Raw genomic sequence first — 15,760 nt, forward strand, 5'->3', positions numbered from 1 at the left:
GACATCTTGCCGACATGTAAACTCTGACTGCTCACAGCGTGCCATTACTCACCAGCTGGACGAAAGAACAATATAGCCATTAACTTACTGCAAAACTTGTCAGAAAAGGAGAAAAGTGCCTTTGGGACCTGTTTCTAGTCCACAGGCCCAACTGAGGGAGCATGTGGAAGAAGACTTAATCATCCCAGGTGAGATTCATTTTTAGGCCAGTGCAAACTAGGGAGAAGCATCATAAAAGAGAGAACAGCGTTAGCATGAACTGAGGGGAAGGCCTCAATTGAAGTTCAATGCCAAGAGGATAAGGAATGGATTCATTCAAATGTTTCTACAGTGTACAGTGAGTAAAAGGCAGTATGTTACCCTGTTTGGGATCAAAAGATGAATAAGACATAGTCACTAGAGTAGGAAAGATAGGAGATTTTATGTATATATGTGTGTGTGTGTGTGTATACACAAATATATATGCTGATAGTAAACTTAACTAGAATTGTGATAGGAAGGTGAAGAACAAGGTGTATCTGTGTTGAGTTAAGCGTATAATGCTCACCTGAATTCTAACTTCACGAGATAAGTTGAAGTGACTAGTAAGGAAACACCACTAAAAGTTGACCTGATGGGCTGGAAGGATACCGCAAGCAATGTAAGTGTCCTCTGATGAGTGTTGAAAGCCATCGGCCGGCTGCAGACTACTGGCAGGAAGGACTGTGAGAATTCAGACTCATCTCCCCAACTCTGGAGCGAGCTGCTCAAACAGAGGCCACGACCACATGGGAATCTGAAACCCCATTATTTCAGAGCTGGAAACAGTTGCCCAAACCGGCAGGTAGAGTTTCTGTGCAGGGCACAGAAAGCTAGAACTATCTAGGGACTCCATTAGCATAGATGAATTTAAATGCTTTTGTCATTATCCGGTGATTTCATGTGGTGTTCTTTGACATCAAGAACAAGTGATCTGTCACTCACTAGGCTGATGATGATGGGGACTGAAGCCCAACAGCCTGTGCTGGGACTCACAGAACAGACACACCCAGAAGGCTGAGCCCTTATTATCCTGGAAGTTAAGTCTGGGGAGAGGCCTGTGCTCCTGGACACGCTACGGACTGGGATAGGAAGAACCCATAAAATGCAGGATAGACACTTAGATTACAAGTAGAGTAATCCATGCTGGTGGAATCAGATACGACTTCTTGGGTGAGAAAGCACGTGTGTTGAAACTTAAAAGGGAAGAAGAATCTGCAGAGGTCAGGAAAGGGCATGAGATGAAAACACAGGCATGATGAAGGATATATTAAAAAAAAAAAAAAAGGAATGTCAGTTTGGCTGGGACACAGGATGCCCAACTGAAGAAGAGGAAGACAAGAGTGGGAGATAAAACTAGAAAGACACAGAGCCCAAATAATTTACAGGGGGATGGAGAACCACTAGCAAACTTGTTCTATAAATAGCCAAATAAATATTTTCAGCCTTATGGGCCAAATAGTCTGTTTCAAGTATTCAACTCTCCTTCTGTACTGCAAGAACAGCCACAGGCAAAGCCTAAACAGATGAGGACCGGTGTGCGTGGGGTAGGTCATTTGGTGTGCGTGCCACAGTCTGCTGACTGTGCCAGAGGACTTTCGAGAGCTGGGATCTGCGCATGCGCTGCTGGGGGACAGCAAACCAGGCATGCGCGGCAGGAAGGCTCCCCGGAGAGGGGTCCAGTGAGTCACGTTAGTGCTCTGTGATGGCTTCTTACTACTGTCATACCAACGGGTTCCAAAAACAATAAACACCCCAGGGAAGGCGGTAATAAGCAAAGTAATTAAACTGCAATTTTATTCTATTTGTTATTTTACATGAGTATTACTTTTTTAATACACAAAAAAGTGAACATGGAGCAAGAATTGATTACTTAAAGCACCACGGACCTTGGTCAAATTGTGTAAAGCAATGAAGAGCAAATCACTCACGGAGCCTTTGCCTGAAGCAGAGACATAAACAGCTTTGTACTCAAAGAGCAACCAAATAATGAATAGAAACGAAGGGATGGCCATAAAAAACATTCCTTCTGTTTCTGACTAACCTGTGAGAGATTAGTGGCAAAGTTCCTGTTTATCTCCACTCTAGACTCTTTTCACTGAACTGTTAACATTATTAAGAACATCGAAGCATGATCACAGTTTATTTTTGTGATGGGCAAGTACATACAATTTCTGCCTGCGACTGGTGTAATTCTTGTAATCTCCAGGGATTAACACAATCTGGATAATTTCAGGTCATTCAGTATCATTAGAATACACTTAAAACAAACATAGTCTGTAATCTGTCTGAATATTCTGAAGCTTTTAATGAGGAATCACACCTGTTGAATTACTCTGACCAGAAAATAAGACAATGCAAGACAAAAGAATCAGGGTCAGAACTAGAGGTCTGAATGAACTAGAGACCATTTTTTTTTTCTTTCTCTCTCTCTCTCTTTTTTTTTTTTTTTTGAGAAACATTTAAGCAAAGTCCAATGACAACTTCTGGAGACATGTTTTATAGCCACTGCTAAAGAAGACCTGTATTTTCACTGTCTGCAAACAATCTAAAACTAACATATAAACGTAGTTCTTTTTTCAAAATTCATTAAGTACGACTTTAATGTCCCTCCTAGAGACATCACTCACACACACACACACACACACACACACACACACACAGTGCTTTATTTCATAGTTTTTGTATAGGCTAAAAAAACCAAATAGTAGCATTTCTCAAACAAACTTCACCCACTGAAGTTATCAAGTCACTAACTGGAAAGTTTTCAAGAAATCACCCTGCTTTGGGCCCCTGCGTGGCTCAGTTGGTTAAGCAACTGCCTTTGGCTCAGGTCATGATCCTGGAGTCCCGGGATTGAGTCCCGCATCAGGCTCCCTGCTCAGCAGGGAGTCTGCTTCTCCCTCGGATCCTCCCCCATCTCGTGCTCTCTCTCTCTGTCTCATTCTCTCTCTCAAATAAATAAATAAAATCTTTAAAAAAAAAAAAAAGAAATCACCCTGCTTTGATCCTTGACTGCAGCCAATTGAATGTACATTATTTAAAACAGATAAGCTTTTTTTTTCCCCTTAAAGATTCTCCACAGCCCGTAAGAATCCCATCCTAACATTTCTTCAAGTTTCTAAGACACAGACGAAAGAATCGCCTTTAATTTAAACTCATTTCCCCTTATTTTGGCCTCCGTTAAGAGGAGGGGAAAACTGGCCAGACTCATCCTCATAAAACTTTGTGTTTCTGAGAATAAGAACGAGGTCTCCACCCAGTCTTCTCTTTGAAAAGCAAGATAAATCTCAGTTCTGTCACTTTTACATGGAGCCTCTCTCCCATCCCTGTTAAGCTTGCTAGCCCTTCCAATTCCCTTTTGCTATGTACACACCAAATTTTGCTTTGGCCTTCCTTCATGCCTCCAGCATGCTAGAACATGCTTATATTTAAATGGGCAAAATCAGAAGTGTTAAAAGCCAGACTCATGTGTTTACTGAAATCTTACTTAGTATCTCGTATTTTACAAGGTGCTGTATGAGGACAAACTTCATCACCACCCAAGAAGCAAAACCGTTCTGGTTGGTAATCTTTGTGCCTATAATTTCACAGTCCCCTCAACCCACCTGCCAGCACACCTCCGTCTCCACCTCTGCTCATTCTGGATGAGTAATTGGGACTTCACTGCCTGAGTTACTTTCCCCTTGTATCATCAATGCCTCTTTCCTTGCTGGCTGATTTATCTCAGCCTCATGACCTTTTCTTGGCCTTCCTATTCAATTGAGTCATAAATACCAAGTTCCATTTCTACCCTTCTCTACCCAACATTGCATGAGGGTCACTGACATTCCACTCCCACGTCACACCGTCTTCTCAACATCTGGCAATTTGGCTTCAGTGGCTCCCACTGCAATCTCAAATGATTTTCTAGAAGCTTAATGCCGTGAGTGGCTTCTTTTTGGTCTTCGTGTTTCTTGCAAAAATCGACCCTGCCAACTCTCTCTCTCTTGAATAAAATGGGAATTCTCCATATTTTGGGGGGAGAACCCCAAATTATGACTCATTTTTTATCTCTGTTTGCAGCCTCCATAGGCTAGTCCATCCTGTGACATCAATAATCATTTTCATGCAGGGGACTCAACCTCTCCAGCTCTGACCTCTCTTTTAAAAACCACATCCATTAACCTAATTGCCTGCTGGGTATCGCACCTGGATATGCTGACAACAATTTGAACCTGTTATATATAAAAATGAAATCTTTCTCCCCAAGCTTTCCCTCCTTCTATTATCCCTATATTGGTTAATGCTCTCACTTTGTCTTGAAAAATCAGCCAGTTTTCTCTTTCTTTCCATCATCCCCCCCTTAAATTCAATGAGCTGGACTCAAAGATATTAAGGAGGAATAAGGGATTTTACTTTATTGCTGATAAAATATTAGCTTTGAAAACAGTTATTCTATTGGATAAAATTAATTGGAAAACAAAATTAAATTTAGTAATAAAGTTTGGTGTGTGCCAAAGCATGGACTTTGCTCTTTCTTAAGAAGTACTGAGTCTCAAGATTAAATTCCATTTTGAACTGCCAGATGGAAACACCAGAAATTTCACTTGCATTAAAAAGAGCTCAGGAGGCCTCAAGGACTTTAAGCCCATGGCTGGGACAGATGAGAGGCCACTCAGAAAACTCTGCAAACACCTCCCCTACTCCCCCAACACCCAATCTCTAATTCTCCTTAAATACTTCTCTTTTAGAAACACAAAGTAAAGTAAACCTTAAAGATCTTGGTAACCTGTGTTTTTCTGCATTTCTGGTTAAGGAAGGGTGGCTGGTATAATTCAGTATCAACATCCTGCATTTTCCATCTGAAATGATACACTCTGTCTGGGTCACTATTTGCAAAACAAAACTATCAAGATCATTAAGAAAGTGATTTGTGAGAATAAAAAAGCATGACCAGTTTGTCTGGCAGTAATGATGTAAACTGGTGTACCACTACAGATTTATACCCACTGCAGTGTTGGGTCAGTGTTTCCACTGTCTTTAAATATGTTTGCCAGAGGGCCTGTGTCCATGTGTCTGTCTGAAACGATAACCTGTTGGGGGCAGGTGGGCTTGGCTGCAGAAATCTCCCACTTATCCATTATAGGCAATTAAATATTGTTAACTAATTATTATTCATATATCTTACTTCCAAAATGTCTGACTATAACAAAGTATCCTTCGCCCAAAATCATACCGAACACCTCAGGGTCATTGTGAACATCCACCATCATTGCTTGACTGCCAGCAGGCGCATTTTGGTGGGTGATGGGTTACGATGCACGTGGTGCCATGCGCAGTTAGGCTCCCAGGAACGCCTTTTCATTATGATCGTCTACACTAGAAACACTATGAAAAGGTGCTCCATAAGTGACAAGACATTTTCATTCTCTAAAGAAATGTGAAAAAAAAAAACACACAAAAACCAAAAACCCAACAACTCAAGAAATGACTCCCATGGTTTGCAGAAAATGGAAAAAAGTCATATTCAGGTAAATGGAAAAAAACACATCTTCTGAAAGGAAAAAAAATTAGAAAGCACATAGCAAGCAGAACTGAGTAAACTAGGAAAATGTCTTAAGGGTCATTTTTCTTTGATATATTCCGAACTTATTCTACCAACTTCAAATAGAATAGCTTGTTTAGACTTAAACATGTCTCTAGTCATGGAAGGCAGTTTCATGAGACTTATTAATTTCTAATTTGTTTTCTAACTTGATTATTTTTATAGCTACTTATTTGTGTCCTTTGGTACAATAATAGACTCTTGGTACTAATTGAAATATCCACTGACCCTGTGTCCTAGAATCATGTACCACCATTAACAGAAAGGGCTGCCCTTTGGCCTTTACTGCTCCCAGGGGTGCCGGAGTGTTATGTTGAAACATGGATCTTTTGAGCAAAGGTCATGCCACTAGTAATGGCTTGACGTGGGGTTTTTCTTTTCTTCTTTTTTCCTTAATGAAAAGGCTAAGTATTTGACAGAACTATAACATATAAGCTATCTGCATTTTATAGCTTTGCTATCAGTTGCCAAAAATAAAGTTCTGAGATGTGTAGCTTAAATGTTTAATAAAGGATGTCTCCCCCAACAGAAATGTTAATAATAACATGATGCACTAAGTTCCAGAAATATTTAGTATTACCTTTGTGTTTATCATGGGGGTTTAGTAGATAATTGTCTTGCTGCATACTATGATTTAAAATGGAGTGGTTATTTTTTTTTTCTGCAAAATTATGTTAGTATAAAACATGTCATAGTAAACTCTAATTTTAACGTGAGTTTCTGATTTTGGTGTTTTTTTTGTTTTTTTTTTTTTCCTTTAATCCAGAGAACTGAGAGTATGGTTTTGGGCTATGCCAGCATATCTTGCCAAAGCCTGGTTCTGATGTTAAATATTAAAGCCCACACATAGCTCTGTGGTTCCACTTAGCCAAACACTTCCTAGGACATCAGGGGAAATCTCCAGGACAGGCATACAATTTGGTAAGTCATCGCAAGGGTGATGCGCTTCACTCTGATTATCCGGACAGGCTCTTCCCTGCACAGGGGTCACTGGCTCTGAAAAGAGCATCCAAAATCAACAGCTGTGTCCTGATGTTTTGCCACACTGTGCTCATAAAAACATGACGTTTGGTAACATATTTCAAACACAGTTTGCTTTTGTCTTTTCAACACCAGAACTCTTGCTTCTGTATCTTCTTTCATCCAAGAATTCCTAAATAGTTTGAGGGCCTTCATTATGCCATAGAGAAATCCCTTCACAGTAATTACTGGTATTACTGTTATCCTAATTATCTGTAATACTGACAAATTCAGTTTCTATATTGGATTGCACCATGGAAATGCACGTAACGAAACACGCTTTAATGCTACCTAGAAACGTCAGCTGCCTTGTTGACGACTAAAGAACTCTGAAATTATATACACTGCAGACTCTTCTCTGTTCCACATTGTGCTTTTCACATTAAATGTCGGTGCTGAGCTTCACTTTCTAAAATGCCTCTGCTATATACAGACTTTTCCCTATGAGTTGGAATGTTTACCAGCTACATTTTTTGATCAATTCAGACAAACCGGGCTAAGGTACATCAAAGTAAAGAGCAGCTGCTAAAAATTCAATTTCTAGGTACTAGGCATTTCAGACAACGCAAAGAAGAGTCATGCAATCTCTGCTTTCAAGAAGCTTACAATTGCAGAGGAAGACCAAATGCAGGACAGAGTGCAGGAATAAGTTCGGTTTCCCATGATGGTAACAAAAGGACACAGAAAACAGCAAGGGAGAAGACCCATAGGAGAGCGGGAGGCGACCAAGGAAGCTGGATATTCTGGTGATAAACTCGGGAGTTGAAAGTTCAAGTTTTATTTTTACTCACAAATATAATGAGAGACTTTTGGAAACCCTAAGGAGATGACACATGATCCAAGGGACGGAGAGAGAACACTTTGAGGTGGCCAGCTGTCCCCCCCTCTACTGGGGACCAAATGGAGGAAAATGGGCATTTTGGGATTTAGATGAGAGCAAAAGAATACATTTCTGACAGAGAGACTTATTAAACAAATAATGGAATAGGTTACAGAAGGAAACTGTGAAAATGTCATCTGTGAAAGTCTTTAAAACTGGGACATGTTTTCAACAACCTAAAGAATGGAGCAAATGAGGTATGGGGCGTGCTGGCCTAATGGAAACCACACAGCATTTACCTTCCAACAATTGAACAAAGGCCCTCTGGGTACATCTGCTTGGGACTCTTTTTCTAGTCATGATGGCCAGAGTGAGCCACCATATTCCTTGACACAGCCTCCTCAACCCACCATGGGTATCCACAAGGTGGCCAGCAGAGAGGAGCCCAGACTCTACTCAGAGAAGCGAGGTTGGCTTCCATGTGACATGAACCGACAACACTGGGTTCATCTGTAGAACGCTTAACAAATTCAATCCACGAGCTCAGATTTTAAGTTGGGCATCCCTAGAAGGTGGTTAGCTTTGAAGAGCTAGTCTGAGATACTGCTTAAGTCACAGCTTTATTCATTCAACAATTTGACTGAGTAATTACCTTGCATTTGGTGGTGGGCATAGAGGTATAGAAGGCAGAGTCCCTGCCCTGGGGAAGACAGGCATAGAAACGGTTAATTATACACCAGAATCACCAATGTTAGAATGCTACATGGATATGTGGGAAGCACAGATGGTGGGTGCTGCCCCGAGACAGAGGGCAAGGGAAGGCTCACAGACTTGACATCGGGGGATCCTGGAAGGAAAGAGTCAGGCAGCTGATGACAGAGGAGAAAAGCTCTTTCTCGAGAAAAAGGGCATGGCATGTTTGAAGGCATTACATGCCACAACAAAAGACAATCATGCGAATGCCTACAGCAAGGGGAAAACTGGCAAAATCACAATCTTGGCTCGCATTTGCTTTGCCTTCAAGTGCCAAGGTTGCTTTTTAAAATATTTAAGTAAGACCTTCAGTCTTGATTAGAGCATCTGTCATATGAATATGTATTTACTGGTTCCCTGGAATAATGTGTTAGACATGGAATTCAAATGCCCTTTCGTTTATCAATGGCTACTAAGAACTGTAATCAACCCAAGTCCTCTTATCTAAACAAACTCACTAAACGTAGGGACAGAGGTCTAAATAGAAAACATGATTCATTTGATTATTGTTTTCTCCCACCATAAACACTCACTCTTTATTCATGACATATATTCTCATGTGTACACATGCATTTATACATACTATCCATCAATCAAAAAAAAGCTGTCACAGCTCATGATTCCATGAGCAAGAAGACAAGCTTTACTAAGAGGCGAAAAGAAGCTTAATGAATTTTTAAGATTCTCTGGTTATACATCAGCTCAAACTATAATCAATACTCAAAGTGAAGATCATCAAAGTTGCTTCTTTCATCCTGTCACCCACGGAGGCTTTCCCAGCAACTACGGGGACAGAACTTTGTCCCCCCATGCAAGAGGTTGGTTCACAGGGGTCACAACACAGCCATCTCACACAGTGATATGGATACAGTTGGGAGGAAAGGGAGAGATGTTAATGTACGGGTAGGAAAAAATAAGGGTTCTGTCTATGCTGCATGATGTACACATGCCCCTGTTTCTTTCCAGCACATGGGACTGTGTCATCCCTCCCTGTCCCTGCCAAAGATGTGTGATAAACAGAAGCTGTCTGCACACGGACTCTGCTCAGACCTGCCTCCAGCTTCAGGGTGCTGAACCCCAGCCCCAGCTGTTCTGGGCTCTCTCCAGTGGCTTCTCCCCATTTCTCTTTTCCCCAATTCTCGATCCTTATGAAGGATTTACTAAAAGACTGAGATTTTTTTGGACAGGCAATTGCTGTTGTAACACAACCTTCTCAAGGGTTAAGTGTAAATGAATCAGAAACATGTGGCTTAAATTTCCCACAAAATTGAATTCATATGGACTTAGATATAAAAGGGAAAATGGTGCTTTTCAAAACATGGTTTGAGTTTTGAAAGACTCCAAGTGCTGGGAAAATAATTTAGGTATTCACTTAACTTTTAGCGATGGCCAGGATCATTCATCCATAATACTACAAAACTTTGTTCTATTAAATAATGTGTCATGCTCAGAGAAAACTACAAATAGAGTGATTAAACACCCACCTTCACAATTTTGTAACGAGCTCCCACAGAATCAGATCAGAATGGAACACGGAGTGCTTAATGAGAATAACTGAGAAAAGTGACTCTCACCGTTGAATGTGCATGTGTATTATGGGGGGACCTTGTGAAAATGCAGATTTCTGGTTCAGCGGGTCTGACGTGGGGCCTGAAACCCTGCACTTCACACAGCTCCCAGGTGATGCCAGCGCTGCAGGTGCATGGCCCACGTCTGAGCAGCAAGGCCTTGGGTCACCCATGCTGCATGTCACCACCACTCACCACACAAGTGCCTTCATACTACGTTACATATCTCTGAGCTTCCGGAAATGCCTATTTGCTTGGTGATAAATAAATAAATAAATGCATATTCAAGCAAAATTACATAAATGGGAATTAAAATACCCTGCTAAAAAGGTATAGATAATTGCTGTGAAATTTACATAACAATATCCACTGATTAGAAGTAATGAGTAATGTATTCATTATTACACATGAACAAGGAGAAAACAAATAAGAAACAGTAAATATTCATCATTACCAGCTCTGCTACTACTTTATAACCGATTCCCACTGGGAATCATAAAAATCTTCCAGATCACTTCAGACACAGGAGATATGGCCTGTTTGGAATTCGAGCACGTTGCTGTTTACCACATGACTAATTAGGAAGGAATGATCTCGCCCTTCTGCCCGCATTAATCTTGCACATGTGGATGCCTTATTTTCACAAAGAGATTTTCATCTCTGTGAGGGTGTGGCTTGTCTTTTCCCTTTCTGAATACCCCAGGGTCCCTCAATGTGCTTCCTTAGTTGACGATGAAATAAGCCCCACGTCCTTTATCACCATCTAGAGTGCTGGCAAACCTCGGCTTACAGTTTTTCAAGGCCAATAGCCGTGCCCATCTCCACAATGTTAGAATTCATGCTGCTCAGGTTGTAATAAATCCAGTTCTATTTGGCAGCTGGAGGTAGGGGTTGAAGGCAGGGGACAGATGCTGGAGGTGGGTAAGGAAACATTTGATGTTTGAGAAAACGTTCAATACTGATCCACAAAGCTTGATGAAAAATTAGTAACTTCTTTCCTCCCCCAGGGGTTGAATGGGCCCATTTTTCATATATGCAGCTTTACAGGAAACTTGTTAAGATGAAGAATGTTATCATTTTCCTCTTGGGCAAACTTAGCAGAGAAGCAGCTTACTTTTATGTATACCACACACACACCCCCACAATGGCAAAGCTAAGAGAAGTGTTTATCAAACTCCCCAACTTCCAAACCATTATTCTCACTCTCCTGGCAGGAAGGCATATATTTAACTACCTCTCTAAGGGCAAGGTCATTCCCAGGTTCTGGAAAACCCACTCACACGCCCTGCCACTGAAGGGACCGCTCAGTCACTGCCCTTCATTTTCCACTTGAGAGCGCCTAGGCTCTGGATATAGCAAGGTCTTTTCTCACCTGAGACGAAGTGTGGCCCAGAGAATCCTAGCTCTCAGCTCTCATCCCTGCACTGAGTTCTTCCACAGCCAGAGCCCCAAGGCCACAAGCCCCCATCGTGAAGGGAGCACCATAGGTTCTGCTGACCCTCTCAGGGCAGGACAGGAAGCACTTCCTCCCCTCTGCACATTACATGTGGCTGATTCCGGAAGCAATGTCATAAGTGACGTTGGTTGGGTGGGTGGACCATCAAATCTCTTTATCAGGTCTGCTACCAAGCATAATCGAGGTCTCTAGGAAAATGAAGGCCAGCTTACATATGCCAGAACTGAAATAAACTGAAGTGTTATCTATTCAAGTAGGGCAGCTCACATGGATTTTTTTTGTAAGATAGGACTGTCATAAATTCCTCCTTCATTAGCGGAATAGCAACTACATGCCCAGCACTATGCTAGGTTATGTGTAGGGAGAGTGCTGGGGTTTTTTCTTATTTTTTACCCAAAGAAAATCTGCAATCGTGACTGGAAGACAAGACATACTCATATAAGCAGTTAAACAGCTTTATAGAGCCAAGAATATTAATGTTCTGAAATGGTATTAATTATAAGAAAGAAGTGACTGAGCTGTGTCCTGAAGGTCAAGAACAATGTGTAGGGATGCCTGGGTGGCTCAGTTGTTAAGCGTCTGCCCTTCGGCTCAGGTCATGATCTCAGGGTCCTGGGATCAAGCCCCATATCGGGCTCCCTGCTCAGCAGGAAGCCTGCTTCTCTCTCTCCCACTCCCCCTGCTTGTGTTCCCTCTCTCGCTGTGTCTCTCTCTGTCAAATAAATAAAATCTTAAAAAAAAAAAGAACAATGTGTAAAGAAAGAGGAGAGGACTAGGAGTCCAGATCAGGGATGTACAGTTATGAAACTCTGCTGCTCAGGACACAGTGAGTCAACCCATCTGGCTGGTGCAAAATGGACAACATCATGTAGAAAGGGGTTATGGTTAAAGTAAAAAAATTATCAAATCAACAAGTTTGGATACCATTCAGTAGGTGGATGTTTTTCAGACAACGTTCCTCAGAATCCTAAGATTCTACAGACATGACTCAATATTCTCAGTGGTTGATTTTAAGAACAAATAAATGTAACACTTTTGACCTTAAAACTAAATTTATGCCAAAAAATACAATTGTTTTGACTAGTTTTATATACTAAAATTCTGCATACAATTCTATTGAGAAAAAAAGAATGACCTTGATAATCGTCAGCTACCTTTTGAATTATCACAGAAAAGAATGGCACTAGTTAATTGAAAGCATCTTATTTTATTTATAATGCAAATTCACTTCAAAATTAATTTAAAATTCATTGTATTTAAAAAACAATACAAATGCTTAATTTGACACTTGGAGTTCCAAGGATCCATAATGGTAAAGTTACTATTGACATCATTATTAAAAATATCAATTTGGCTGCATCACATTAGCTGATGAGGACTAATAGATCAGAGCATGCACCATTATGGAATTTAACAGCACATGGTCAAAAAGAATTGCTTGCTTCCCCGAGTCATGCATCCTGGTATATACAAAATCCATATTAACTTCATGGAGAGCTAAGCATCAAACAGGGCTGGCAGATGATGGGCTTTGGTCCTTGATGACTCTAAAGAAAGATATTAATTTCAGTTTCGCAGCTCATTCAGAAAATTGCCCTAATAACTTGGAAACCAGAGTATTGCCCTAATAACTTGGAAAAGCCCTGCTGGCCCTTTCTGCTAGTGGGGGGGTGTGTGTGCGCACGCGCACGCATGCATGTGTCTGAACCAAAAGAAACCATACCAGCCATAAAGGAAATTAAAAACAAACTTAAATATGCTTCCATATGCCAGTGCAGGGGCCCCAGAGACTCGATCATAAACTTGCACATTTAAATTGTCTACATGAATTTTTGATTCAAAAAGTGTACTAAGCAATTTTATCAGCACAATCACATAAAGTAAAATATATTTTCACTTGGGGAAAATATTCCTCAGGCAAGAAATGGGATATTTTATTTAGACATTCAAGAATCAATTTATAATAAACGAACGTTCTGGATTTTAAAAAGCCCAATAAAGCTACTACTTTCCCTTGTATGAGGAGGTAATAGAGAGTGAATAATACAAGAGATATAAGAAAAAGAATTTAAAACAATCAATTTTATGGGATGATTGAGAATTTTAAAGTAAAATTATATTAGCAATTTAAGTGTTAAATCCCCATGTGTCAATTCATTTAAATCCCCTTATATTGTTAAACAGAAAACAGGTGTTGAAGTTCTTATACTCTATTCTTCATACTTACACTATTCTCTTCCTCTCACTTTATTAAGATAATTTTCAAATAGTGACTTCAGGTACTGAGCATCCTTCATACACTGACTAAAAACAACCCACAAATAAATAGTATGTGATTCAAATATTTAACAAATATGTTTCTCTAAAACCTTATTTAATATTTGTGGACAAAAGTGATCTATTGGATGTGATTTTGAAATAAATATAGTATAAAAAAGGAAGCTATTCCCATGCCCCGAAGATGACGATGGTCTTGTATGCATATGGACTTCTGTGGCTGCCACTTCTCTACCTTGATTTATTAGAGCCAGGAAAATAAAAAGAGTTGGATCGATTTAATTTTAATTCCAATTAAAAAAATGTGCCACACAATGGCACATCGAAAGACAGCCACAGACTTTTATGCCAAGAGGAGGCAAAAATAGGAACATTAAGTATTACTAATATGTAACGTTATTAAGAAAAATTTTAGTGAGCATAAATAACATGGGGGAAGGGCAGAAGAGCACTGGAGATTAAATTTGTAAAAGTGCTTGTTAGCAGGAAATCCACTTGTTTATTGAGAGACAGCCTCAATTAGCTGATTGTGGAAGTGGATAATTTGTTTATTGTTTCCACTTTGAGGAAAGGTTTTCTTACGTATTTCCAACCAAAATAATGGGCCCAGTGGTGTTGTGTTCTGTCTCTGGGGCAGCTCTTGCCACCTGTATCCGGCACTGCAACCCCCACCCCCAGCCCCCCTCTATCTCAGGCTTGCCAATCACTCTCTCTAACACCACAAGAAGCCCTGGAAGGGGCCTACACTTCTGGAGTAAGGGACTTAGGTGTTGCAAAGGCTGGTGCAATCAGATCCGAAAATGACTGCAATTAAAAAAAAAAAAAAAAAGAGCTTGCAAAGGGGGAAGCCCTGATGTAGGGATGAACGTCAGCCAATCATCAAACCCTAAATGACAAAGGAACTAAATTCTCAGGGCTTTCCCTGGTTACAAGATTGTCAGTGGGAAGTGATTTGCAATTGTGCACAATCAAGGTTGTTTTTCTCTTTCAAACTCCGTCCTAGGAGGAGTGGTGTTGAAGGATCCTGTGCCATTATTTGCTTTTATTATAAAGGTCTTGATCTTAAAATCCAAGCTTAGTATATACATAGGCGTGCTGAAGGCAAGAGAGTAGCACAAGGACTTGTAGTATTTAAAAAACATAGCAAATATTTAAAACCGCACTCCAGCAGAGCAGAGGTTGAAGGTGATACCACCAGTGACTCAGTAGGGTCTGACCCTGTCGGCTCCCCCCACCTCCCCCATGCAGCTCGGCACTGTTATTCTTTATGTGGGAGCATACTTCGTCTCAGCCTCTTTTTGAGCTGGGATTTTCCCTCGTGATCTCATGGAATAAGAAAAAAGAGAAGACAAATACCACAAATCAATTTGGCAAGTATTCATCAACCAGATTTCAAAATGTTTAAGAAAGAAAACCTCTATCTTAAATAATTAAAAAAAAGAAGAAGAAGAAGAAGAAGCAGCAGCTCTCCTTCATCCTCTCCAGTTCGGTCTGTTCACTGGGTTGCCAGCTTTCAAGCCTGACCCTCCCCTGATATACACTTATTGTCCCCAGACCTCAGCCCACTGGGCAATTAGAACACAAGAACCGCTTTCCAACTGCCTCGATTTAGTTGAATGCATGATCAAGGCGTTCCCTTGAAAGGGCGGGAAGCCCGCATCAGTCCCAGCAACATCACAGCTGCTTTAAAGATCCTGTGACATCCGCCCCTGCAGTTAACAGAGTGACCCCAGAAAGAGGGAGTCCTCGCTTCCTTGGCCCTCGCCCCTCAATCTGCTACACACAGATTTTCCCTGGTGGGAATTTCTAGCTTTCAGCCAATCTATTTGCTTCAAGTACTTCCGACCTTATCACCTTATTTACACAAATTACTATCACTGGTCCTGGGAGGTACTATAATTATAAAACATAACCCAAAGTATACATATCAAGGACCTCAAAAGTATTTTCTACTGACTTTGCTATGAAAAATAACATCAATAAAATTTTTATGTTTGACAAAAGCGATCTAATCAGAACAATACATTTTTGGCTGCAGATCTCTGTAAATTGTGCATTTACAGAGAGAAGGAGAGAAAAGCAGGATCATGAAGAAGCCGAGCCTTCTCTTATAAAATGACAGGGACACCAATACAATTTCCGCTAACATAATTACCTACAGGGAAGTTGGTTTCTTTTATTCATTAATCCAAGTTCAGCAAATGGAAATCCTAAGAATTCAGTAGCAAAAGGGGAGATTAATCTCAGTGAAGGCATTCCAA

The 15,760-nt window shown here is 40.6% G+C and overlaps 1 protein-coding gene across 16 annotated transcripts in view; it reads right to left on the reverse strand.

Moving 5' to 3' along the window:
• The window catches only part of PARD3 (par-3 family cell polarity regulator), a 624,325-nt gene that overhangs the window by 47,805 nt on the left and 560,760 nt on the right, over positions 1-15,760 (reverse strand). Inside the window, exon 23 of one of the 16 annotated variants that reach the window (XM_081820861.1) lies at positions 12,410-12,769. The exons of the other annotated variants lie outside the window; for them this stretch is intronic. Coding sequence (XP_081676987.1) covers positions 12,727-12,769 — 43 coding nt within the window. The 3' untranslated portion in view covers positions 12,410-12,726. Of the gene's footprint in view, positions 1-12,409; positions 12,770-15,760 lie in introns of those variants that run through there. 16 annotated transcript variants of the gene reach the window in all.

Source organism: Leptonychotes weddellii, chromosome 5, assembly GCF_054177405.1.
Source record: "Leptonychotes weddellii isolate Sample4059 chromosome 5, ASM5417740v2, whole genome shotgun sequence".
NCBI classification, from domain to species: Eukaryota; Metazoa; Chordata; class Mammalia; order Carnivora; family Phocidae; genus Leptonychotes; species Leptonychotes weddellii.